The 25,976-nt window shown below is 62.3% G+C and overlaps 2 protein-coding genes and 1 long non-coding RNA gene across 16 annotated transcripts in view; 1 reads left to right on the forward strand and 2 right to left on the reverse strand.

Annotated features, from left to right (window-relative positions):
- The first annotated feature begins 2,565 nt into the window (after nucleotides 1–2,565).
- On the forward strand, nucleotides 2,566–9,408 carry CYP11A1 (cytochrome P450 family 11 subfamily A member 1). The gene is made up of 9 exons (XM_009682656.2): nucleotides 2,566–3,505; nucleotides 4,462–4,617; nucleotides 4,938–5,137; nucleotides 5,665–5,868; nucleotides 6,507–6,667; nucleotides 6,744–6,910; nucleotides 7,429–7,507; nucleotides 7,832–8,023; nucleotides 8,657–9,408. The coding sequence occupies exons 1-9, from the start codon at nucleotides 3,234–3,236 to the stop codon at nucleotides 8,777–8,779; spliced, it is 1,554 nt and encodes a 517-aa protein (XP_009680951.2). The 5' UTR covers nucleotides 2,566–3,233; the 3' UTR covers nucleotides 8,780–9,408.
- LOC138068891 (uncharacterized) lies at nucleotides 6,856–7,432 on the reverse strand. Its single transcript, XR_011143738.1, has 2 exons — nucleotides 7,346–7,432; nucleotides 6,856–7,225 (listed from the first exon to the last, which is right to left on the reverse strand). It is a non-coding gene; the product is annotated as an uncharacterized lncRNA (long non-coding RNA).
- An 86-nt stretch (nucleotides 9,409–9,494) lies between the features above and the next one.
- Nucleotides 9,495–25,976, reverse strand: part of CCDC33 (coiled-coil domain containing 33) — a 53,382-nt gene continuing 36,900 nt past the window's right edge. For 13 of the 14 annotated variants that reach the window (XM_068958475.1, XM_068958482.1, XM_068958476.1 and 10 more), the window contains 12 exons: nucleotides 22,593–22,748; nucleotides 15,499–15,606; nucleotides 14,879–14,985; nucleotides 14,404–14,437; nucleotides 11,883–12,078; nucleotides 11,690–11,778; nucleotides 11,237–11,368; nucleotides 10,714–10,786; nucleotides 10,378–10,499; nucleotides 10,066–10,149; nucleotides 9,805–9,921; nucleotides 9,495–9,692 (listed from right to left, as the gene is read on the reverse strand). In XM_068958475.1, the coding sequence (XP_068814576.1) occupies nucleotides 9,630–9,692; nucleotides 9,805–9,921; nucleotides 10,066–10,149; nucleotides 10,378–10,499; nucleotides 10,714–10,786; nucleotides 11,237–11,368; nucleotides 11,690–11,778; nucleotides 11,883–12,078; nucleotides 14,404–14,437; nucleotides 14,879–14,985; nucleotides 15,499–15,606; nucleotides 22,593–22,748 (1,281 nt within the window). In that variant the 3' untranslated portion in view covers nucleotides 9,495–9,629. The remainder of the gene's footprint in view (nucleotides 9,693–9,804; nucleotides 9,922–10,065; nucleotides 10,150–10,377; nucleotides 10,500–10,713; nucleotides 10,787–11,236; nucleotides 11,369–11,689; nucleotides 11,779–11,882; nucleotides 12,079–14,403; nucleotides 14,438–14,878; nucleotides 14,986–15,498; nucleotides 15,607–22,592; nucleotides 22,749–25,976) is intronic. The other variant, XM_068958479.1, reaches the window with a different exon arrangement.

Here is a 25,976-nt window from a genome sequence, read left to right on the forward strand (position 1 = left end):
ATAATGATAGAAACCCTTGCTGGCTTCCTGCTGCTAGGCAGCGGCCACAGAGGTTTTTTTTTTGGCTGAACTTAAAGGCTTGATTGTGCGAAGCTCAGCAGAAAGAAAGGCTTTACATTAAAATGGTTTCCCGGGTCACAAAGAGGCAGCTTTTCTTTCGTTTCCTTACCAGGTCAACCGCTGTGTTGCGTTTCTTCTCGTTCAGCTAAGACAAACGCCATCCCCTTTCTGAACTTTAATAACATTCCCGTAATAAAGTGATTTTTCCTTCGAAACTTGCTGTAACCCCTAACAGAAACCTCTTTTTTTTTTTTTCCTCCCCCACATTAACCACAGAGGGGCACTTTTGCCCAAATTGCCTCTCCCCGTTTCAAAGCTACTGCAGCTCAGCACCACACAACCCTTCCTCCTGTGGTTTGATCTGGGCCCCCCGTGTCCCCGCTCCCCCCCACGACCCCCCAGGGAACACCCAGGGCCCCCCCAAGGACCCCCTGGGACTCCCAGAACCTCAGAAACCTCTAGGGCCCCTCAGTGACCCCCCATGCCCCCAGGAACCCCAAGGTGCCCCCCCAGAAATGCTCTAGAGATACCCCAGGGGCCCCCCAGGGACATCCCAGGGCCCCCAGTAATGCCCAAGAGACACCCCCATGGATGCCCCAGTGACACCTCCAGGGCCCCTCAGCAACCCCTGACACCTCCAGAGACCCCTGGGGACCCTCCAGGGACACCATAGGGACCCCCAGAGCCACTAGGATCCCCAGAGACAACCCACAGCCCCAGCAATACACAAGAGACCCCTCCCAAGGACATCCCAGTGACACCTCCAGGGCCCCTCAGCCACCCTTGACAACCCCTGGGGACCCTCCAGAGACACCATAGGGACCCCTGGAGCCCCCAGGGGCCCCCAGAGACACTCCAGAAACCACAGGGTCCCTTACAGATCCCCAGAAACTTGGGGGACCCTCTAGAGACACCCCGGGGCCACCCCAGGAACCCCGATGGACTGTCCAGGGCCAACCCAGGGCCACCACACAGACACAGCTTGACCAACACCATGTTTCTCTTCTGCCTTCTCAGCGTTTCCTTTCACCTGCTCATCCGAAGGGGCCATTGGGCCCCCGCGGGGATCCCCCCCACCCCGTTTTCGGTCACAAGCACAGCCATTCCTGCCCAAGCATCCAAGGGGGGGCGTGACGATGGCCCGATGCTCCCCACGGTGTCACCGTCATCATCTCTGACAGGGACAGAGACCCTGCAGCCCTGCGTGTCGCTGCCTGCTGGTAGTGGCCGGGCCTTACTGGGCCTGCTGGGAGGCGGCAACAAGACCAGTGTCATTAAAGAGAGGGGAAAAAGCAGCACTCAGCAGCAAGAGCCATTGGCCTGGCTCTGCGGGGCCACCAACTGCCTGGGTCTTCCTGGGGGAGAGTCACTTCACCCCACCGCCTGCCTCGCCACGGCTGCCTTTGGGGTTTATTTCACTAGATGGCAGCCGATGCTCCCAAACCCAACTGTGCTGCTGTGCCAGGATCTGGGGGACCGGCCGGCGTCCCCCTGGCATTGCCCCGAGGGGCGGCGTGGTCCTACACGAGAGCTGCAGGGCAGGGGAGGGAGGAGGCTGCGGGGTGCAGGAGGCCACCCGAAAGGGGGCCGTTGTGGCTACGGAGGTGAAGTACGTGGCAGGGTAAGGGCAGAAGGTAGGCACAGAAGAAACCCCACAGATGACGGGAGTGCACCGACTCACCCATCAAGCCAATGAGTTGAGCAGTCGTGAGCTTCTTCAAGCACGACCCAGGATATTTTGCACGTTTGGTGTGGGTCCTCCAGCTTCCAGCAGCTCCGGGCTAGACGCACATTGCTCTTGTCACCCCACGCACCCCTGTCTCGCGAGCACCTCAAACCCCACTGTTTCCCCCCCTTGCTCCCTTTGCCCCATGGGCATCAGGACCACTTCAGCCCCACTGTTGACACCGGGACCACCCCATGGGCATTGGAACCAACCCAGCCCCACTGCTGATGCCAGGACCACCGCACCAACACCAGGATCACCCCAGCCCCACTGCTGATGCCGGGACCACCCCACGAGCATCAGGACCACTGCAGCTGCACCACTGACACCGGGACCATCCCACTGACACCAGGACCACCCCAGCCCCACTGCTGATGCTGGGACCACCCCACGGGCATCGGGATAATTGCAGCCCCACCACTAACACAGGAACCACCCCACGAGCATCAGGACCACTCCAGCCCCACCACTGACGCCGGGACCACCCCACGGGCACCAGGACCACCCCAGCCCCACTGCTGATGCCAACACCACCCCATGGGCATTGGGACCACTCCAGCCCCACCACTGATGCCGGGACCACCCCATGGGCACCAGGATCACCGCAGTCCCACTGCTGACACCAGGACCACCCCAAGGGCACCGGGATGACCCCAGCCCCACTTCTGATGCCGGGACCACCCCTTGGGCACAGGGACCACCCCCATCCCAGGCTGACTGAGGTCTGCCCCTTCCCATAACTCACTAGATCACTTCAAACTTTAATTTTGTTAGTTATTATGCGCTCAGGGGCCAAGCCGCGGCATGCAGAGCTAGTGCCGGTGTGATCCCTAGCGGTCGGCGCCAAACAAAACACTTACAACATGTAAGTCTGTTACGCTTGGGTGCCGGTTTCCACCCGAGTGCTTGCAAGAGCATTTGCACTTGCTGGCGTTCAGCGTGCCGCCTCTCAGCATCCTTCCTCAGGGCCTGCGGATAACCACGCTGCTCTTGGGAGCTTTATAACTGCTGGAAAACCGCACCCCCTCCTCCGGCAGAGGTGATGAGAGAGGAACTCGTGCTCCTCCCAGGTGCCAACCCCAAAATAAAGCTGCCGGCCCTCCCGTGCCTGCGCCCGGCGTCTCCCAGCCGAAGCAAACGGCAGGTTTTCGGCACTCTCCTCCGCTGACCCGTTGCTCGAGCGCGAGAGAGGCACCTGCCGCCCGCCGGGACGGGAGCGGGCAGCCTCCTCCCCGGCGTGCCTGCCTCCCCGCTGAGCTCCAGCGCACCGTGACTCAGGAGGAGGAGGCGGGCACGGCGGCGGGCAGAGCCGGCTCCTCGCTCCCTAGGGAGCTCCTCTCCTTGACCCCGCAGCCAGTGGGATAAGAGCGAGCCTGCGGGGCAGCCCGCCGGCAGTCCTCCGCCGCCCGCTGCCGCCCGGTCTCGGGCGCTCTGCCGGCCGCACGTCATGTTGGCCAGGGTTGCGCCCAAGCCCGGCGCCTTGCGGAGATACGCTCCGAGCCCGGACGGGCAAGCGGCGGGCTGCCTCCGGGTGCACGTGGCGGCCAGCGAGCTGCCTTCTGCTCCGTCCCCAGCCACGGCGGTTCGGCCTTTCAACCAGCTCCCGGGCAACTGGAAGACCGGCTGGCTCAACCTGTACCGCTTCTGGCAGGAGGGCGGCTTTCACAACATCCACAACATCATGGCCCGCAAGTTCCAGGAGTTTGGTCCCATTTACAGGTAAGGTGCTGAGTGGGGTCTCCTCTGAGCCGTGGTTTGTCCCACTGCCAGCTGCTTGGAGCCAGTCCGAGTCAGAAGGTCGGGGACCTTAAGGGATTCCCAGCTCTGCCCTGGGCCCCTCTGGGTCCTTGCTGTGCCCGTGACTCCTCTCCTGCCCTGGCCCACCAGCTGGTTAGGCAGGAGGCTGCAGAGGGCAGGAGGTGTCTGCATGAGTGTGCAGCACCCAGCACGGGGAGAGGTGGGAGTCCTTGCACCGCACAGGGGCTGCGGGTGCTCATGCAGTGCAAAGGGGCCACAGCAGGGTCTGCAGAGGTTCAGCTAATGCCTTGTGGGTGCAGATGATAGGAAGGATGTTAGGAGGAAGCAGAAGCAGGGCTGGAGAAGGTCTCTATGCCCCCTCCACTGCCCCTCTGATCTCTGTAGGTTGCAGTACCAACACCCTCAGGTAGATGGGCTGAAAGAGGGACATTAGCTGCATTAGCACTGGCATGTTCCCTGATGCCCCAAGCAAGGAACGACACTGTTCAGGCATACATTTTGACCCAAGGGTATGGGGCACATCTGTCAGAGGTGTAAATCAGAGTAGCTCCAAAGATAGCCAGGGCATTGCATTGGTTCAGGTCAGCCACAGCTTTACGTTGAAATCCTGCTCTCTCCTGACTCCTTAAAAATCTTCCTCTGGGCCAAATTCCTCCCTGAAGGATTTAACTCAGGGAGGTCTCTGCCCCAGCACCTCCAGCTGTGCTTGCCGGAGCCCTGAGGGCTGGATCCTGGCTGGTGCTGAGCAGCTGTGCTTGAGTCCATAGGCAGGGCAGCTGGGGGGTGTCATGAGGTGACCTGCGGATTTGGGGAGGTGGGTATGACAGTCACATTGCAAACGGAGGGGCTGCAAACCCTGACATGGACCCAGGCAGGAGGTGGTGTTCATATGCCTGATCTTGTCTCGACCATTGCAGGGAGAAGCTGGGTGTCTATGAGAGCGTGAACATCATCAGCCCCCACGATGCTGCCACACTCTTCAAGTCTGAGGGCATGCTGCCAGAGAGGTTCAGCGTGCCACCGTGGGTGGCTTATCGGGATTTCCGCAACAAGCCTTATGGCGTGCTCCTCAAGTGAGTGAGGAGGTGGGGAAGGCTGGTGAGGGACACTTGGGGGAGTGCAGCCTCACCTGGCCAGCAGGTTCCCTCCTCACCCCTGGAAATGGGGACCACTTGCTCTGCTCAAGAGCCCTGCTGGGACCCACCAGGGTAGAAACACCTTGGCACACGGGATGGTAGGATGCCAGAGCACCGGGATGGTGGCTGGGGGCATCAGAGGGCCCCAGGTGGCACTGACTTTGGGGGAACGGGTCATGGGTGCCCTATGAGGACAGAGGGAGGAACGGGGAAGCAAGTGCCTGCTGCTCCTGAGAGCTCTCCCTTGTGTCTCACAGGACGGGGGAGGCCTGGCGCTCGGACCGCCTGACCCTGAACAAGGAGGTGCTGGCGCCGCATGTCATGGACTGCTTCGTGCCCCTGCTGAGTGAGGTCGGGGAGGATTTTGTGCAGCGGGCCCGAGCACAGATCAAGAAGAGCGGCCGGGAGCGCTGGACGGCCGATTTCACCAACGAGCTCTTCCGCTTTGCCCTGGAGTGTGAGTGCTCTGGACCTCTGACGCAGCCAAAACCTGGGCTGAGCTTCTCTGGGAGAGATGTTCCCTCTGAACTGTGCCTTTCCATGGTGCCTGACACAGGCAATGTGATGCATTTCCCCCAGTCTCCTCCTCAGAATGGCCAGACGTGTTTCTGCCCCAAGAACTTAGGGTCTAGAGGGACGTGCTCTCTGCAAACATGGGTGCTGTGTGGAGGGGTTAGTTCCCCACTCCAGGATGGACATTACACCTTTCTTGGCTTCACACAAGATCCAGCTGAGACTTTTACAGCTGGACAGCTCTTTATCATCTACGGGAGGGTCATCAACTGCTAGCCCTGCTCTGCCCCATAGGGGATGCCTCCATGGTCTTGTGAAGCCAGAGGATGTAAGAGGACAGGCCAGGGGACCCCTTAGCTGTGGAAAGGCTGGAGGCAGCCCTCACAGGGCAGGAGGGCCCTGGGAGGCTGCAGGGGGATGGAATCGGGCTTGCCAGAGGGCCTAGGCCCCTCACTTGTGCTGTGCTTGCAGCTGTGTGCCACGTCCTGTACGGGGAGAGGCTTGGCCTCCTGCAGGACTTTGTGGACCCTGAGGCACAGCACTTCATTGACGCCGTGACCCTCATGTTCCACACCACCTCGCTCATGCTCTATGTCCCGCCGGCTTTGCTCCGCCGCCTCAATGCCAAGACGTGGCGGGACCATGTCCAAGCGTGGGATGCCATTTTCACGCAAGGTGAGTGTTCCTCCTCCTTGCACCTCCATGCTGGGAGCGCCAGCCCTGTGTGTTGCCTGGGGAGGGGGGACAAACTCGAGAGCCTATCCTCATTGGACCTGCATGGAAACCTTCTCCTGGGGCCAGCTGCCCAGCTCAGGGACTGCATGGAGACTGCAGGGCCACCAAGGCTGGGAAGGCTTTCCGAGAGGGATCTACCCAACAAGAGCTAGTGGGGTTGGAACAACTGGCAACCACCCGGGAGAGATGAAGGGCACAGTATGGGCATCACTTTGATGAGAACAGCAGATCCAGCTGTCCTGGAGGGGATTGTGGGATCAGAGAGATTTTGGCACCTGCTAAAAACCTCCTGCAGGGTGTATCACCTTAGGGACCTAAGGTGCCTCACCTTACCTTCACCACCCATCCTCTTGTGCCCGCCCAGCCAGTGCTCTGCTGCAAGGGCAACTCCAATGGAAAAGCCACCTCTGGTCTGGGGGGCAGCAATCTCCTACGGTGCATTTGGCACCTGCAGCACTAGCACCGTGCCTAGGGCACCTGTGGTCCTGCTTGGGCAGCTTGTGAGCCCCCGGCCAGGCCTAGACTTTGCTGGGTTTCTGCAGGGTGCTCAGCACAGTACCTGTTCTGTGTCTCCTCAGCGGACAAATGCATTCAGAATGTCTACCGAGACCTCCGGCTGCACCGCAAGAGCACAAAGGAGTACACGGGCATCCTCTCCAGCCTCCTCATGCAGGACAAGCTGCCCCTGGATGACATCAAGGCCAGCATCACGGAGATGATGGCAGGAGGAGTGGACACGGTAAGGACCAGGTAGGACTTGTTTGGAGGTCAGGTCCCAGGCAGCTCTGAGCTCTGGCCCTTTTGCCCTGTTTCAGACCTCCATGACACTCCAGTGGGCCATGTTCGAGCTAGCGCGTTCCCCAGGCATTCAGGAGCAGCTGAGGGCAGAGATCTTGGCCGCCAAGCAGGACACAGAGGGAGACAGGGTGAAGATGTTGAAAACCATCCGGTTGCTCAAAGCCACCATCAAGGAAACACTCAGGTAATCAGGAGGCAGTAGCTGATTCTCCCCCATTCGCAAGGCACAAGAACAACCCTCCTCCCCTTACTCCCCAAATCTCTGGTTCCCTTTCACCATGGGAATCCCACAGCATGCCTGGGACTCGCGCTTCCCCAGCTCCCTGCTGTCCAAGGAGAATGAGCTCCTGTGGTAGGGTGTCTTGCAGCTGATCCTTGTGAAAGAGAGCCACCAACCCATGTCCAACACTGACCCAGATCACTACTGCCCCAGGGCACCTTTCCAAAGTGGTGAACGGGTCACTCTGGTGTCACCGGGAAGCAGTTTGCAAGGCTCAGTCTGGAAAAGGTGCACAATCAGTGGTCAGTGAGGGTTTTACACTGCAGAGAGGACACATGAGATGGGGGGAGGGGCCCGTGTTCCCCTGGTCATACCATCCTTCTTGGACTTGACACCCACCTGGTGCATGGGGATCCTCCAGCAGCTACCACGGCACACGGGTGGCCTCTTGGACACCTCCCCTGACTATCCCTCTCCCCCAGGCTCCACCCTGTGGCAGTGACCCTGCAGAGATACACCACACAAGAGGTCGTCCTCCAGGATTACCGCATCCCCCCCAAGGTGAGCAGCCTGGCCTGGAGGAGAGGCATGTAGGGAGCATAAAACCAGAATCTTTCCTCAGCCCCTCTCTGCTTTAGAAGTGACTCTGAATGGAGGTGGGACCCAGGAGATCTGGGATGCTGGGCACAGCCTGGTGACTTGGTGAGGCAGCCATGGTGCTTGGCTGTGGCCAGGGAGGGGGCCCAGCCCAGCACCACCTTTCCCCACCGCACACAGCCCTGGCACTGCTGGTTTCCAAAGCACAGATGAAGCCACGTGGCCACAGCAGGGGATTGCAGAGCAGCAGGGAGGCCGTGGGGCTCATCCTTCTTCACTCCTTCACAGACGCTGGTGCAGGTCGGGCTTTACGCCATGGGCCGGGATCCTAAGGTCTTCCCCAAGCCAGAGCAGTTCAACCCTGAGCGCTGGCTGGCAACGGGTTCAAAATACTTCAAGGGCCTGGGCTTCGGATTTGGACCGCGCCAGTGCCTGGGCCGCAGGATCGCCGAGCTGGAGATGCAGCTCTTCCTCATCCACGTAAGCTTGCTGCCAGCAGAGCCCAGCTGCCGTGGGGGAGAGTCAGGGCAACTAGGCCACTATGGGGGGGAACCCTCTTGCTCCCTCCGCAGCTTCAGAGGAGCAGGCTGGGTCACTGCCGCAGCCCGTTGACTCCCGCAGATGGGCACTGCTGGGCAGAGTTAGGGCTCAGTGCCCGGTTGGAGGCTCTCCCAGTGAGAGGGGAAAGGGATCGAAGGCTGCAAGATGCTCAGACGTTGCACCCTTGAGGGACTTGGCATAGCCCAGGGCACGCTCTAACAACCTTGCTGTGGAGCAGAGAAGTCATGGATCCTGTTGCCACCCTCACCACTGAGCTCTCTGCTGCTACGAGGATGTGCAGTCCGCGTCCCAGTGCTGGACATGGTCAGTGGAGCAGGCTGACTTTGCACTGACAGGGATTGGGGAGGGCTCACACGCTCTGTGGGGACAACTTGGTTGTGTCAGCAGTACCTTGCAGTGGGAAAAGGTGATGAAGAGCTGAGTACACAGTCCAGCAAAGCCCTGTGCAGAGCCGAAACCAACAGTGAGGGAAACCAGCCCCTGTCTGGCCCTTGGGACCTCCTTATATTTTCATCTTTGGCATTTTCCACCTGCTTTTTCCCTCCATTCCAGATGCTGGAGAACTTCAAGATTGAAACCAAGAGGGCTGTGGAAGTCGGGACCAAGTTTGATCTCATCCTGATCCCGGACAAACCCATCCTCCTCACCTTGAGGCCTCTGGAGTCCCAGGCCTGAGGGGGCAGAAGAGTCCATTCCCTGGAGATCCTGGGACTGGGCTAGGACAGCAGGTGTTGGACCGAGCTGGTCCCAGTTAGAGGGGATTCGCGCCTGCATGTCTCTGACAGCCTGGCACATGCTTTACATCCTGGAAAGCTCCCTGTGATGTTACAATAAGACTCCAGCAAAAGGATATGATTTGGGAGAAAGCTGTGAAGCTTTCACGGCTACAGCCTTGGCTTTGTGCCCCCTGCCTCTGCTCCAGTTCACTCAAGGCTGCGCTTACGCCACTGGGGAGATAAAGCAGAGGAACCTAATCTCAGCATCGCCTGTGCCCTGGGGTGGTTCACGCTGGGCAAGGAGCCCCGAGGCACATCCCCTGCCAGGGCTCAGGGGCTCCCATGTCTCAGCCCTCCCTGCTTTTATGTTCACCATGGAAAAGGGGTCTGCTCTGTGACAGGGTGTGGGATGGCAGCAGAGGGAGGCATGACGGGGGTGATTTCCTTCCCCAGCCCACCCAGCCTTGCCAGGCACTGCCGGCTCCCTGCCATAGCTGCTTGAGGCACCCCCAGACCTCGGGGCTCCTCCGCACGTCCCCAGAGGCTGGGGGAACGTGCTGCTTGGACCATGCGGGGACCAGCTGTCCTGCTGCTCTGAGATCTGCTAATGTTTTGCTTCCCCTCTGATTTGCTCTGTAACTTAGTCATGCAGCAAAAGCACTGGATACTCTTCATGAGCATGAACAGTACATTTCTGAATCTTTCTCCAGAGTCCTGTGCAAAGCGTGTCCCAGGGTGGGGAGATCAAGGGCAGCCACAGACCAGCAGAAACACCTCCCACAGCCTCACTGCTCCAGTTCTGCCGTGCGCTAGGGCAGAGGGTCCAGTGTTTGGTGTCTCTTCACAGGAGCCGTGGGGTCCAGTGGCATTTTCTGGTGGGAAATGGGAATACCTCTTATTTCCTAGCTTGGCAATCTCTGGCTAGTGCGGGCTGGTCTGGCTGGTCAGTGCCTGCACGTGGGGGCCTGAGTGCCAGGCACTCACCATGGCCAGGTCATGGGCGAAGCTGGAGGACCAACCCCTGAAGCCGTGGTCCTGCTCCAGCAAGCGTGTGCTGAGCTCCTGCTTCTCCCGTCCCCACCTCCTTGAGGCCTCCTCCAGCTGTGACAGAGATCGGGGATACTCAGGGCAGAGGTTATGGGGATGGAGGCTGCAGCGGTCAAGGGTAGTCAGCCAGGAGTGCCCGCAGGTGCACGGTGTCAGAGCGGGGAGGGACAAGGTGCTGGCAGAGTGAGCGAGGCTCACCTGGCTCTCCAGGACACGGCTGCGGGCTTGCTCCTTCTCCAATTTGGCCAGCAGAGACACCTTCTCCGAGCCGCTGAAGACATCCTGTGGGTGGGAAAAAACAAACAGAAACGCAAAGCAGTGTCACCTCCCTTCTCATCCGCATGCTCACGGCTGTGCTGTCACCCCACGGAGAGGCACCCGACCCACACTGGCCAAGCAGGGTGGCCCCAGGCTTGTGTCCCACTGCCAGGTGCCCGCTCTCTCGGCGATGCCGGGTACCATGGCTCTGCCCCCCTGTCCCTGAGCCCTCATGCTGCTCCCCAATCTCACCGGTAAGGCTTGCGGCGGCGGAGCGACCGGGGGCGAGGGGTGCCGGGGCCTCGCCAGCTCCTCCCGCAGCCTGCGGTTCTCGGCCAGTAGCGCGTCGTACAGCTCCCTGGCCAGGGCTTCGCCTGTGGGACCGGAGCAGGGGGGTCGCGGTGGCCACAGGGATCCCCCTGCCGAACCCGGCGGTTCCCAGGGGTACACATCATGGGCACCAGGAGGGACCAGCCATCCCCCAGGCAGCCCCATGGGAGACCCAGGCCCAGCTGCAGTGCTCTCTCTGCCTGTGTGGGGCTGGGGGACCCCAAGGGGCCCCTTCCTCGTGGCCCTGTTTGCACCCACCTGCCGGTTTCTGGGTGCTCCTGCCCGCCTCGGAGAGCCGTTCCTCCAGCATCCGCTCCATCGTCTCAATCACCTGCGGGAGAGAGCAGAGCCCTCTCGTCGGGCAGGGGACGGGTCCCACTGCATCCCTTCGCCCCCGCTATTCCTCCCTGCCTCAGGAGCGCTGAATGTGGGACCTGGCTGAAGAGGGAGGGCGTCCCTAATCTTGAAGACATGAGGCTTGCAGGCATTAAATGAAAGTGGTTGTGCCCCTCTCTGGGATCTCTTCTCCCTGCTGGTTTGCCCCGATGTCTGACCAGGGCAGCATTTTCCCTCTTACCCTCTTTTACCTTCGCTCTGGGCTTTCCAGGGTGGCTTGTGCCCAGCCATCTCCCTGGAGGCAATAGTTGGGGTTTCCCAGCACAGGTCTGCAGCCTTTTCCCAAGATACAGAAGGGGACATTGGGGACTGGCAGCATCTATTGGGCTGCCCAGCCTCATGCTCTCCCGCCTGCACCTCTTGCCCCCAGCCTGCCCCAACTCACCTTCTCCTGCTGCCTCACTGTCTCCTCCAGGCCCTTCATCTTGGCCACCTTCTCCTCGTATCTCCTCAGCACAGCTTGCTGCTGCTGGTGGGCTCTCTGGAGCATCACCAGGTCTTTCTCCTGGTCATTTTTCTAGTGGAAAGGAAGAGAACGAGCAGCCAGGGGAATCTGTGCTGTGCCTCAAGCTTCGGGGCTCCTCTCTGGCTCTCCTGGCCCTCAGAGGTTAGGGTGCAAGGACAGGGAGTGACAGCCTCATAGTGGAGCTGCTGATGCTGCTGGGATCCAGTCCATCCTGGTCCTCCATCTCTGCTCTGGCGGGTGCCCGAGGCTGCAGGGGCTGTGCACAGCCTCAGCACCTCCAGCTTGCAGCCCCTCCACATGCCCTGGACTTCACACCGCTCTGCACCTCCCCTCCCCGCTCCCGGCACCTGGAAAACCCTCTGGTATCTCTACCCGAATCAGTTCATTCTGCAGCTGCTGCACACGGTCCTTCAGACTCCTCATCTCCACTGTGCCAGATGCTAGCTTGCACTTGAGGGTGGCTGCAAGAGAGCGTGTGGAACCCTTGGCCCCCAGGATGCACAGACAGGAAGGCAGGGAGCAGCATCTCTCACTGCCACCCTCCCGTCCCCCTCGCTGCCTGTACCAATCCTGTCCAGGATCTCCGCCCTGGTCATGACGTCCACGTCAATGTCGCTGAGCAGTGTGCGGCCCGGGTCCTCGTGCATCGCGAGGCTGCGCCGCAGGTTGCTGTTCTCCACCTCCAGGCTTGCGACGTGCTGGCGGAGGGACAGGATGTCGTCCGCCATCCGCTCCAGCGCCAGGCGGTAGTTGGTTGCCTCCTGCGTGTCCCAGAAGGGATCCTGCTGACCTCCTGCTGCCAGCATGGGCTTTCACCTCAACCCCAGGGCAATAGCATGGAGAGAGCCCCACAGAGACCACATGTCTTGAGGGTTAGACCAACTGTGGAGAGGCTAAGAAATCTGCAGTTATCCTCCTCTTCCAATCTCCTCTTCCCCATCCATCCTTCTCTCCTTCTGTCCCTTCAATGAACCTTCTCCTTTCCCTCCATCCACCTCACCCTCCATCCCAACACGCTGCTCTGGCAGACCCCACCATGATTCCTCATCTTTCCTGAAGCCCCGTGGGGGTGAAGCAACTCCCCCAGGGACGTGGAGTGGAGCAGTGGCAGGGCTGGAGGTCGACCCTCAAGCCTCCTGCCTCTTAGCCATCAGCCTTAGCCTTGAAGCCCTGGGGCTGCCCCCCTTGCTGAGACTTGTCCTCAGGCAGGGTGGACTGTGCTGGCTCTCCAAGGGGAACCAGCCCGTGAGCGGGCTGGCCTGGGCTGTGGCTGAAACGCAGGCACCGGCTAGAGCTTCTGCTCACTCCTGCTTTTATTTCAATGGCTTGCCCTAGTTGGCTTTTTTCCTCCATGTGACAAGTAGTTGGTCTGAGCCAGGAGCTGGGGCAAAGAGTGGACTTGAGCTTGAATGAACATCCCTGAAGAGACTTTCAGCAGCTCGGTGTCTTGTGCCACCTGAGGCAGCTCTGCCTGAGCTAAAGGTGCTAAAGGTGCTGCAGGGGCCACCACACACCGGCCGGGATGTCACCCGTCTTGGCCAGGGAGACGACGCCAAGGTACCTAGTTGACGGATCCCAGGGACTCAGCCACAGCAATAAGCTGCTGTTTCAGCACATTTCTAAAGCTCCAGATGTGGCATCAGGTGGGGGGATGGACAGAGAGCATCTCAGTGCCTCTCCCTTGCGGTTCCCCTCCCCGTCTCTGCAGATAGGCAGAAGGACGATAAAGTTGCCATGGCACCTCGCGAGAGCCCCCGCAGCAAGGGCACCCGCGCGGCCCTATCTCAGCAACGGAGCAAACCAAAACAGGGCTCCACCCGGCCCTCCCCAAGGCCAGAGCCGCGGCGGGGAGAGGGGCTGCTGCCGGCCCTGGTGGGACGGTGCTCAGCTCACGGTGGCACCCGCCAGGGCCCCGTTCAGTCCCCAGGGGATGTCGGAGCTGCCTGCCCACAGCACAGGTCTGGCCGCAGGAGACAACTCACCTATCGTCTGTCCCCAATGCATGCCTGGACGCCTGGTCGTCCAAATACAGCCCCGTGGGGCGGATGAGGAGCTTGGCATGCGTTGGGACGGCCGACCTCTGGTCACGAGCCACGGCCATGTCTCGCCAGCCCAAAGCTCCTGCTTGGGGCTCTCACGGGGGCCCCTGGCCTTTCCCAGCTGAGTCGATGGGACTCGAGGGTCCCCCTTGACTCAGTCACTCCCTCCGGTGAAATAACTGCCAGCCCTGGGGACGTGGCCTTGGCTGGCGCCTGCACGACGGGGCTCTAGTATGGAGAGGTCCCAGCTTACCTCCCTGTCGAAATAAACCCCAGCGCGTGCACCCAGTCTCTCCTTCACCTAGCCTGGACCCCAGCACCCTTGGTCCTTGGAGCGAGGCCAAGCCAAATGCCCTGCAGTGCCGTGCACCCGCAGGGAGCTCAGCCAGGGGCCTGCCTGGGGTTTGCAGCAGGCTCCAGCACCGTGCTGCAGTCGCCCACGCTCCCCGGCACGGAGGAACGGGTTTGCACGCTGAGTTTTGTGTCATGTCATGCGTGCAGCTCTTGACGCTGCGGGTGTTAAAAGCATACGTGGGTTCAGAGGGAGACTGCAAAAGTCTACGGACCAAAAAAAAAATCCACTGAGCGTTCTCCTCTCATGATGCAAAGCCATGCAGTCGCCCCTGCCGTAGAAATGGTTGCAGTGGCCTCTAGAAAACCATCTGGCTGCGAAGCAGCAGGGTGGTGGGATGGGCAGAGGCTCCGCTGCCCCCGTCCCCTGCGGGGCCACGGAGCAGAGGCGAGCTGGGCGTGCAGGGTCGGTCCTGCCGGCAGCTGCATCACCAGGGGCCTTGGCGGGAGACGGCCGTGACGGAGCTGCATGCCTGCCAGCTCCGCTGGCCTCCGGGCTGGCAGCCTTGGGGCTGGCCTTCGCGAGCCGGGGGGGGGTGGGGGGGGGAGCAGAGGGTGGGCTCAGCAGCATCGCGCAGCCTTGGGGAGTTTCTTGTGGTTTTGGACAACAGGGAGAGAGAGGGGGAAGGACCAGGCAGATGCTGCTGGCAGCCAGGACCCGCTGCCCGCGCTGCCCCCCGGCTCCCCGGCACTCACCTGGTCCTGCTGGTCCCTGGCGCCGTCCTGGCACCTGCGGAGCAGAGAGCAGAGGGTGCGGGAAACCAGCCGGCAGCCCGACGCGGGCGCCGCGCTCTGCCCGGGGCCGGCAAAGCCGGACGTGGGAGTGGGGAGAGAGGCAGCGGTGTGAGGGTGGGCCGTGGGCCAGGCAGACCCCCCCCACCCTCGACAGCCGGACACACAGCACTGCCCAGCGGCAGGAGGGGACGCGCCTGGGCAAAACGGGGGCCGTTCAGTGGGAATCCCCCAAGAAACAGCTAGTGGGGGATCCCACGGGAGCATCGGGCCGCTCGAGGCGGGACGAGCCTTGGGCGCAGACTCGCAGAGGCGGGACGCTGCCCGACCTCATCCCGCTGTTGCTCCTCTAGCAGCGAGCTCTCCGCCGCCCCGAGGAGTGGAGGAAGCCAAGGAGGCAGCTGCGGGAGAGGAGCGGTTCCCGCGCAGCTCCCGGTACCTCTGCTCCTCCGGAGCAGCTGCCGTCTCCCGTGGGTACGGTGGCTTTTCGGGCAGGATCCCAGCCACAGCGTCGGCAGGCGGGAGGGATGCATCACCTTGGTGGAGCTGCAAGGAGACGTCCATGCCGGGGGGGGGGGAGATGAGGGGCGCACGCCGGGAATAAACCCCCCCAAGGGAGGCGAGCCAGACCCCCAAGTGCCTTCAGCCCCCTCCCCGCCGCCCACTCGCTGCTCAGCCCAGTGCAAACCAGCTTCACCGTCACTGCTTAGGGCTCGGGAAAACTGCATCCAGCTCTGCTGCAAAGATGGGGGGGGGGCGTGCACAGACCCGCAGCTCCTGCCCCGTCTGCTCCCCCCCTGCTCCGCCAGCACCCCCAAGGACTCACGCTGGACGAGAAGGGCCTGTAGTACCAAATCATGGGTGCTTGCCGCCCGCTGCCCCACGGAGCGGGGCCGCGAGCTGCCTCGGCCCCCGGGGCGGCCGGCCAGCCATGCCCGGCGGCTCGTTGCCAGGAGCTGGCGGCTGCAAACAGAAACACCCCAGCAACCCGGCCGGCCCCGGAGCAGCGAGGCGCCACGGGCCCGTGCACCCCCCCACCCCGCTAAAAGGCACGCTTACGGCCGAGCTGGGGGGCTGCAGCATAAGGACACGCCGGGGTCGCTCCAAAGCCCGTGCCGCTCGCCGGCTGCTGCGGATGCTGGCGCTGCCTGCTGCTGCCTGCTGCCGCTACAACACAAACCTTCCTCGTAGCAACGCCGTGGCGGGCTGCGCGCCCGGCGCTGCGCGGTGCCAGGAGCGGCGGGCGCCCCGCCGGGTCCCTGCCTGCCACCGCAGCCTGTCCGGGGAGGTGAGAGTGGAAAGCCCCCCGCGCGCCAGCTCAGCACCAGTGTGCCCAGCTTTGCCAGCCCGGGGGAGGACCTGAGAGTGGGTGCAAAACCAGGCTCACCCTGGAGGGGAGCGGGTGCCGAGGGAGCCGTGCCAATATGCGTCTATTGGGGGGGGGGGGGGTCTCGATCTCTTTGTGTTTATCCCCCTTCCAACTATTGCAAATCTCACATTGGCTTTCTATCGCTGCCCCCATGCATTTAGCGCAGGCGTTCCTCCCTGCTCCTGCCCGGGGAAGCAGAGGTGTCGGCGCGCCACGCCGCGCCGCGCCGGCGGCTTCCCCAGCAAGGTCTCCTGCAGGAGCTGAGGACACGGGACGTGGGAGGGCCGTTAGAGCGGCGCTCACCTCCAGAAACGCTTGCAGAAAACATCAGAGCGCCCTTTGAGCCTTTTTTTAAAAGAAAAGGATTTTTGCAGCTGCGTGTTCTTCCCCCCGTCGCCACAGAGAGGAAAGGTCCCGGCCCTCCCTGCCCGGCCAACCTTTCGGCTCTCGGCTCCTCGGGGAGGCCGCGCTATAGCTGTCGAGCATCTCTAGGCATTGCTGAGCTCTGGCTCCCGGCCCTGCAGCCTCCCGGCCCTCTCGTGTCCCCCCTGCAGCGGTGCAGTCGCACGGCCTGAACCTGCTCTGTCCCGAGTGTCATCCGAGAGCTGCCGCTGGAGGGGTAACTTCAGCGCGGACACCCCCCCGGGATGCCCCCGGCCCCACTGCCCCCCGATCCTCCCCGGCTCACCCTTCTCCTGCCACCCCGCAGGGTCTCCATCTGCCTGGCCCCGCTGCAATCTCCGCCACCCCTCTAAACTCGGCCAGCATCGGCCTTCGTGCCTGGCTTGACTTTAGCTGGCTTTGCCTTATATCTTACTCCCAGCAGCGGGACCGAAGGAGGCAATTTGGTTACCGAGCCTCAACTCGTGCCCCAACCTTGCCTCCCTGTTCGGGGGCCGCAGCACGTCCTCCCTGGCAGGCAGGAAGCACGGCGATGGCCCCAGGGCTCTTGTTTTCCCTGCCTTCTGCTCGCTAGCGCTGCCAAAAGGTGCTGGGATGAGCCCTGGGCAAAGGCAGCTTCTCTGAGCTCAGACAGCATCAGCGGAGGCTGAGAAAGGGGCTCCCACTGAGCGCGGGAGCCGCGTGCCGGACGGCGGAGGTTTCCCCCGGGAAAGTCAAGCAGGGGATGCCAGCTCAGACGGAACCGGAGCTGTCTGCTGTCATCTGGAGGGGGTTTGTGACCGTCAGCCCTGCTAATAAAGCATGCCGCGGCAACCAGAGGCCAGCGTGCTGCTGGTCTGAGCTGAACTATCCCCCGCCCAACATCGCTCCGAAGGACCCGGCCAGCACCGCTTTGCCCTTGCAGTGGCCAGTCCCCATGTGCCTGGCCGGTGCGCTCCCACATCGCCTCCATCCTGATGGAGGGGCCCATTGGAGAGGGCAGAGTTAAGGGTACTTGGACACGCGCCCCCCAGTACTCCTGCACATGCTTTCTAAAATATGGATGTGGCTGCATCTGCTTTCTTCCTGCAGGGCGCCTGCGAGGAAAGGCTGGGAATCTACATCTGAAATTATGAAAGCTTTGAAACTCCTTATATTTTATATTTATTCCCCCCTCTCCCCATCATTTACAACTCTCTGAAGCTTTCCCTGCCTGTAGAGCCACTGCACATGTGGATTCGGAGCCTTTCATCCGCTCAGACGAGACACCCTCCCTCCTTCCCATATTTGCTTAGGCCAAGTTTTTTATTTATGTAACAAATTGCTCGGAGACACCTTGATGTATCCGAGGAGCTTCAAATGCTGGAACCGATTCATCTGCAGATGGGTGAAGGAAAAGCACAGAGCAAATCGTGGAGGACGGGCTGGGTGTCTGGCCAGAAACCTCCACGGGAGGCCATGCAGTATTCACCCCGCTCCTGCCCTTCTCCCCGGGCATCTGCGACCGGCAACGGCCGTGGTGCGCCCAGTTACACCAGTCCCTTGGCTACCTCCGGCTGTGGGCAGAGGCTGAGAACGGTCCAACTCGTTTCACTTGTGAGCACAGCAGCATTTAAAGCAGAGCCTCCAGGCAGCACATTAGTCTCAATCTGTTACACGATCCTCCCCCCCCTCCCCACTAAATAGCATGTCCCCGGGGGGAATATTAAGCCCAACTCCGTCGTTGTTATGAAGATGGGATAAGCTCCGATTTGCATATCTGAGAAAAATTGCCAGCAGCTTAGGCAGATCAGAGGGAAAAATTCCCTTGCTTTCCCCCCTTTATCCGCAACAAAAGCTCGGGAAATCATCAGAAGATAATTAGCTCGTCGCTTGCTTTTCCTGCCTTGCCCATCCGCGAGAAACGCTCGTCGCGGGCCGGAGAAGGAGCGACCCGCCGGGCCCGGCGGTGCTGCCTGCCTGGAAACTCGCTTTGGGACCACGGCGGATATTTCCGAAGGAAACTTTCCTCCTGCAGCAACGTTTGCGGGAGAGGGACGGCAGGGTCCCAGGGGGAAAAAAAAAAAAAAAAACCACTGCAAGCTTCCCATCCAACTCCCCGCTCCTCGAGGTCGGCTGGGTTTAACCCCCAGCTTCACCCTCCAAATATATCTACACTGCTAGATCGGCTGGGCAGCTCGGAGGTTTCTTCTGTTTTCACGTGCAACACATTTCCCTGGAAACTCACAAAATACCGACGATTTGCAACTCCCTGCCAGGAAATACGGAGATTTTTTTTTTTTTTTGGTAATTTAGACTTCTTGAAGCCGCCCGGGACCCCCTCCCCCCGGATAAACGCACCTTCGCCCTTCCCGGCCTCCTGCCCGACGCATCGGCTGGCGAAAGGCTGCCGATGAGCAGCCGTTTATCTGATTAAACGGGGCTTGAGCTCCCTTCCGGCGTGCCGGCACCCGCGGGGGCCGCGCCGGGGAGGGGAAAGGCGCATATGAGCCGGCGCGTCGCGCTTCGGTTTGGGGGGGCGGGGGGTGAATCGGGCTGCGCTGAAAAGCGTTTAATATCGGAGCTGCGCGCGATTTTAATAGCGACGCCGCGTCTCCCGCTGCCTTCGCCTTCAGGACGGCGCTTTCAGGGCGGGCGATCGCCGTCGCTCGCCGGGCCTAGCTGCCGGCTGCTGATAGCGCCCTGACCGCGGAAATGAAAGGCGGCGGATTACACGAGTGAACGCCGCGCAGCGACAAGCCCTCCGCGGAGCGGGCGCGCTGACCCCGCTGCCTGCTCGGGCGAGATAAGGCTGGGGAAAGCGGCTGCTCCTCCGCCGGCGGGGACCGCGAGCCCTCCCCTTTCGCTCACGCTCGTCGCCGGTGTTTTATGTCGCTCGATTAAAGGAAGGAATAAAAAAAAAAGAGAGAGAGAGAGAAACGGCGAAGATGAGGTGGGATGACTTGAAAGCAAACCCCGGGCTCGTGCCGCTGCCAGACAAACGGGATCCGGGCGCAGAGCAGCGGCTTGCCGACAGCCACCGTCCGGGAGCCCCAAAAACCTCCCGAGCGATAAATCCTCCCCCCCCTCCCCGCCGGCCTTGCAGCGGGGACGGCCGGCTGCCGCCACGCGAGGAAGGCTCTCCTCCTCTTCCTCCTCCTGGCAGGGGTCCCGGCGGTGCAGCCAAGGGACCCTCCCCCCCATCCCACGTGCAAAAAAAAAAAAAAAGAAAAAAAAAAAGAAACCCTTCCTGAGCCCAGCGGATTCGGGAAATAGGTGCTGACGGTGATGCGCGATTCCTGCCGGGATTTAAAGACTCCTGGGGGCTTAAAGAAGGGGGGGGGAAATGTCGCGCCCCCCCAAGCTCCGGGAGCGGGGGCAACGCTTGGCAGCCTCCCCAAGGCCCCGCTCTCCAGACGTGCCCCCTGCCCCTTTTCGCACGGAGCCCGAGTTAACCCCCCCCATCCCCAAAAGTCGGTCATCTCCTTCCCGACACCTCGCCCTGGGGCTTTCAAGCCCCTCGAAGCGTTTGCATGCGCCGTCCTTTGCAAAAATTATTGCCCGGAGAGGGATAAAATCCAAGCGGCTCCCTCATCACCGCCGATAGGCGTTGATGCTACTGCCCGTCTCGCCCTCGGCCCGGCAGGCGGTTTATCGACAGCGCCCTGGCCGTAAATTTTAATGTTTGCTTAGGTATTGACCGTCTTGCCCGACCAAACTCCCCTTGCGTTTAATCCGCGAGCGTAAATCCGCCAGGGCCGCGCGCCCCCGGCCGCCCCGCGGCTTCCTCCCGCTCGGCACCATCTCCCTGATGACTCAGGCGGCTCGTTAACTGGAAGGGGTGCGCAGCGGGCTGCTTTTCCGGGGCGCTTCATCGCGCTCGGAAAGGTCGAGCCGCCGGCGCGGCACGGACGAGCCGAACGATCTCTTTCGAACTGAAGGGGGGGGGGGAAAGGGTTTTTTTGGGAATATTTTTGGAATTTCTGTTTTTCCCGGATCACTGTTTGTCCTTCTCTGTGGGAACCCGCAATCTGTTCTCTCCGGCTCTGCTGGGTATTTTCAGAGCCGTGCGGAGCTGGGACAGCTCCTTGCTTGGGGAAGGTTTAGCTAAAGCAGCGCCCTGCGCGGCGGCGCCGCGGGACGCTAGGTGGCACTCGGAGCTGCGGCTGCACCGCGGCCCGGCGGCCCGGGCGGCTGGCGGGGCAAGGCCCCAGCACCCTCGCCCCTCGCAGCACCCTCGCCCCTCGCAGCATCCCCTCTTCTTGCAGCACCCTCGCCCCTTGCGGCTCCCCCTCGCCCCTTGCGGCACCCTCGCCCCTTGCGGCATCCCCTCGCCCCTTGCGGCACCCCCTCGCCCCTCGCGGCACCCCCTCGCCCCTTGCGGCATCCCCTCGCCCCTTGCGGCATCCCCTCGCCCCTCGCAGCATCCCCTCGCCCCTTGCGGCACCCCCTCGCGCCTTGCGGCACCCTCGCCCCTTGCGGCACCCCCTCTCCTTGTGGCACCTTCGCCCCTCGCAGCATCCCCTCTTCTTGCAGCACCCTCGCCCCTTGCGGCATCCCCTCGCCCCTTGCGGCATCCCCTCGCCCCTCGCGGCACCCCCTCGCCCCTCGCGGCACCCCCTCGCCCCTTGCGGCACCCTCGCCCCTTGCGGCATCCCCTCGCCCCTTGCGGCATCCCCTCGCCCCTTGCGGCACCCCCTCGCCCCTTGCGGCACCCCCTCACCCCTTGCAGCATCCCCTCGCGCCTTGCGGCACCCTCGCCCCTTGCGGCACCCCCTCTCCTTGTGGCACCTTCGCCCCTTGCAGCATCCCCTCTCCTTGCAGCACCCTCATCCCTTGCAGCATCCCCTCTCCTTGCAGCACCCTCATCCCTTGCAGCACCCTCATCCCTTGCAGCACCCTCATCCCTTGCAGCACCCTCATCCCTTGAGCAGCGCCTTGCAGCACCCTTGACCCTCACAGCACCCTTTCCTCCTGCTCCAACGCCCCGCGGCGGATTTGGGGCTCTGGTTGCACATTTGGGGCTCTCACCTTAGGCGATGCAGCTGTTTGGATGCAGGCGGCACTGGGAACGAAACGCCAGCAAGGAGAAACGCCAGCCCGCTGGGCAAAACGGGACCGAAGGCGAGTGCACGGAAACGCGGGGGACGGGAGGGGAAAAGCAACGCTTGAAACGTTTGAAGAGCTTGGAGAAAACTTCCCGCGAATCTTTACATGCCGCTTGTAAATTAGTCATCGCCTGGTTAAGAGTCACAGGGCCGCTCAGCGCGAGGGCGGAAGGGTAGGAAAACGCGCAGGGGCGTTTCGGCCTCTCTGGGGCCAGGACCCCGACTAGCGGCGGCCCGGGCAGCAGACGGTCCCCCCGGCTCGGCATCCCGGAGGGGCACTTTTAATCGCGATTTCATCCGGCGACATCGCGGCCTCCCTTAAAGCAGGTGGAGCGGCAATAATTGCCGCTTTAGGGGGAAGGGAAAAGCCGAAGAAAGAAAATTGGGCTGTCACAGCTTGGGGGGAAAAAAAAAAGTCCTTCTACTGGCAGTTCTCCCCGCAAAGAGCAAAACTTGGCGTTTTTACCCAAAAAGAGCGAAAACGGCCAGGCAGAGCAGGCGCGCGTGGGGCGGCAGGAAGGGTTTTGTGCAAACCAGAGGCCTTTTCACGCCGCTGGCTTCAGCGTGCCGCAAGGGTGGCTCCAAAAGCCGAACGGGTCGCATCCCTCTGCGACGCTCCCCACCTTCCCCTCGACTCCGCGGCGGGACAGCCAGGGGCCGGCTTGCGCGCCACGGCCGGACGCGGTACGGCTGTTTCGGCTGCTCTGCAGCCCCCCAGCAACCGGGCTGACGGAGGACGAGCGGGCGAGAGGCCGAGGCGTCAGCGGCCGGACGGCGGGATCCGGCCAGCTGCCGACGGGCAGGCGGCCGGGAGCCGAAGCCCGCACGCAGGGTAATTCGGCCCTCGCTGCCTGCGTTAATAAGCGGAGCTGAGGTTTAACGACCTGCTCTGTTTAAAGCCGGATGGCGAAAGCGCAGGAAGACGTTAGCGCCACGTGGGCTGGTTTGGAACCGGTCCGCTAGCTCCGTTTATCAATACAAAGGGCTGGAGAAGGAGAGCAGCTGCCTTTTTTTTTTTTCCCCCAGGAGCCGAAAAGCAGGAGCCGGAGGTGCCGGAGCTCTAAAGCACACCGCGGCGGTAAGAGGAGTGAATTTGCTAAACGGCTTTGGGCTCGAGCGCTCAGATCTGGTGCATGCAGGCACCCGCCGCCGCTTCGGCGAGCATGGCTCCCGGCAAGGCGCCCCCGGCCGCGGCCGCCCTCCTCCCCGGCTTTGCCCAGGCCTCCCACCCTCCGCCAGCCGGCGCGGCCTCCGCGCTCGAGGTCGGGCGGTAGGAGCTCGCGACTGGCCCGGTTCCCGCGCAGCCCACCGCTTACCCCGGCCCGCACCTCCGGCGGCTCGTCCTGCCCGCGGGGTCCCGGCGGTCCGAGAGGGCGCAGCAGCTCTTGGGTCCCCTGGAGCATCCCGAGGGAGGTGGCATCCAGGCTGGGGAGGGCGGCGCTGCTGGCTGGGCTGAGGAAAGTATCCGGTCTCTGGAAGAAGAGAGAGGCAACGATGCGGTTTGGGGCCAGCGAAAGAGGGGAAGGATGCCCATGGCAGCCCCGAGAAGCGGGGGCAGCTCCTGCGCGCGTCCGCCGTCTGCAGGTGCCCCGTGTCCCCGGCTGGGATGCTGCCGGCAGGGCGACCCGTTCGCCCAAGGTGGGCTCACCTCGCTCCTGCCCGTCCCAGAGAGACCCCGACCGCATCTCCTTTGGATGGAGACCCGGGAGCAGTCTCGCACCTCACGTATTTGGGGCCGGGCAACAGGGCTAGGTGCTGGCTCAGCATTGCCAGCGGCCCCCGGGAGCGGCGGCGGGGGGCGCGAGGAGGGGACGCAGGAGACCCAGGAGCGATGGCCGCTCGCTCGCCCTCCCGGTCCCAGCCCTGCGCTCCCGCTTTGCCGGGACACGATGGCGTTGCTGGCCGGTGGGGCGTGAATCCCACCCGCACTGGAGCGGCCAGGTCCGGCCGGGGCCAGGAGATATCCGAAGCCGCTCGGCGGTGGGATTTGCTCACCTCCGTGGCTGCCGGCGGTCTCTGCCGGCGCCACCAAAGCCCCTCTGCCCGCCCGAGCCAGACCCCCCGCCAGACGCCCCCGGCAGCGCTAATGTGATTTCTCTGCCCTCCATTTCCCGCGCTCGGCTCCGCGTGGCCCTCTCTCCCGCTGTCCGCCTGGCTTTTATAGACTGCCGGCTAATCCGGTTAGAGGGGGAAGTCGGAGCTAATGGAATAACCGATGGAGTCGGCGGAGTCCCGGCTGCCGCCTGCGAGCCCGGGGTCACGGCCGGGGACGGGGCCGCCGCCGCCGGGGTGCTCCTGCTGCCAGACGGCGCCCTCCTTGCGCCGGGCACCCTGGCTCGGAGGAAGGCGGCCGAGGTTCGGGGCGGCCGAGCGGGCTCCTGCCGCGGCCGGGAAGAGGCGGGCGGCCTCGGACGGCGCCCTGGCAAACCCTTTGCGGGACGGCGAGCCGCTTTCCGGACGACGGCATCCGGCCAAAGGCCCTGGCGTGCCCGCTCGGCGGAGATGAAGCGCCGTCGCCGGTGCGAGCGCACATGCTCTTAATTCAATTAGCGCTGCCCTGAGCGCTCCCCGGGGAGCGGCAGGCGGAAACCTCCTTAATTCTCCTTAACAAAGACGTTTGCCGCTTTTTTTTTTCTTTTTGCTCCTCCCGCTCGTTAGCTGGCTAACGAAGCGAGCCCGGCTCCCCTCGCTCCCCGGCTCTTTGGCGGGTCCGACTGCTCCCCTCTTCCCCAGAGGAGCAACTCCCAAGCAAAGGAAGATGCTCGGATGCTCTTCCCACGCTACCAAATGTGCTGTCCCTTAGCTCCTTAACCCCGATCCCCCCCCTCCGCCCCTACAAACTCCCCCGAGCATTGCTTCAAAGCAGCGCGGCAAGACAGGCGGTTTAATCGGGCTTTGAGCCCTCGGCCGTCGTTAAGGGCAAGTTGGGGGCGGGGGGCTTGCTGCGACCACGCTGAAATACCAGGGCAAGGGAAACACAAAGCGGTTCCCCCACCTTGCCAACTGCAAATGCGTTTTTTCCCCCCGCAAAAAAAACGGTTTGATTGCTGGGTTGGCACAGTGACAATTTTACACCACGGCGCTGTGACAATTTACGCCAGCCGCCGATCTGCTCCTGTTTTTAAATGGCAGCAATTACATAAATTAAGGCTGTTTAAGCAGCGATATATCCAGCCTGTTGATTTTTTTTTTTTTGGCTTCGCCTGGAAAAAAAAAAAAAGCAGCGCTCTCCTCCTCTCTTTATTTGACGCTTGCCGAGAGGCAGCGCCGCAGCAGAGAGCGATTAGCCCAGCGAGGCTCAATCTGCGCCGCGGATGGCTCTGCGGGGACGGGAGCCAGCGCTGCTGCGACCCCCCCTCCTCGGGGACACGGCCAAGGTCGCCGAGCCAGCGGGCTGCGGAGGCAGGAGGTGACCCCGCAGGTCCCGCGCGCCGCGTCAACGCGCCGCCGCCGCCGACCGGGGGCGGGTCGTGCCAACGCAAAGCGCAAAAGAGGCCTGAGTAATAAACGGGGGTGCCGAATAAATCCGCGTGGGCTACAGACATCTCCCGTAACGGCGCCGGGGGAAGGACCGGCGGCTCGCGTCGCCGCCTCTTCGGAGGACGGCGGTTCGGGAGAGCCCCTGGTGTTTGCATACCGGTCCCGACGCGCAATCGAGTTGGCAGAAGGTTTTTTTTTTTTTTCCCCCCCCCCCCCCCCCACCGAAACAGCCTTTCACCAGCAGACGTCGACGGGCTAAAACGCAAGCGTTTCGCCCCAAGTCTTTGATTTCTTTGTCTGTTTTAGCGCGACGCGATCAAAGCCTTCCGCTCTGCGACGCGCTCCAAAGAGAGCGTTACAGGAAGGCAGAAAATAAAACCAGCCCGAGCGTTCGGCTTTGCGACAAATCCAGCGATCTCGGCTTCTTTAGCCGAGCCGGGGAGGAAACTCAGCGCTGCCGTTTCGGCACTTCCCGCCGGATAACGCGTCTCCCCTGCGCTCAGCTCCCGTGCCGGCGGCTCTTGGCCTTTAAAAGCAGCCGCCATCCAAACCTCCTCCTCCTTGGCCATCACCGGCGCAGCAGCAGGGCAGCCAGAAAGATTTTTGAGAGCCCGCGGGAGTACTGCGGGAGGAGTCCTATAGCTTGGGAAGCACTTTTATTCCTAGAAAGGCTTACGGCTGAGTGCATGAGCTGAACGCAGCTGCGTCAGTGCGGGCAGCCGAAGAGCGGCCCCCGCGAGCACCCGGGACCCGGTTAGGCATTCTGCTAGATTCGCGTCGCCGCCGCCGAGCCGCCGCCGTGATTTACGCCCGCCGCCGAGTGGTTTCTGGAACGCAGATGGCCCGGGGTTTATTTAGCTGTTGGCTGTTTAAAAAAAGCCCAGCTAATCTAGGTTAGAAATTTTCGGTTTTCTACATTAAAAAAAAAAAAAAGAGAGATGGGAGAAACAAGAGCAGCAAAAAAAAAAATCACTTAGCGAGTCTCTTCTCTTTCGCCATCTGGCCGGGGAGAGCTGCAGAACGGTGGGTAGCTGCTGCTGGAGGGGGAAGACGGCCGGCGATGCTGCGGCTCTTTGAACCTTTCGGAGAAGGTTGGCCCTCGCGCTGCCTCTCCGCGTCAATACAGGTCCCGCATTGACTCGGCTGCTTCTTGGCGCTCGTTCGGCCCCTTCCTGCTGTGCCAAAGGGTCCTGCCTAGGCTCCTGCATTCGGCACGGTAT

The sequence above is a fragment of the Struthio camelus genome, chromosome 12, assembly GCF_040807025.1.
Source record: "Struthio camelus isolate bStrCam1 chromosome 12, bStrCam1.hap1, whole genome shotgun sequence".
NCBI lineage: Eukaryota > Metazoa > Chordata > Aves > Struthioniformes > Struthionidae > Struthio > Struthio camelus.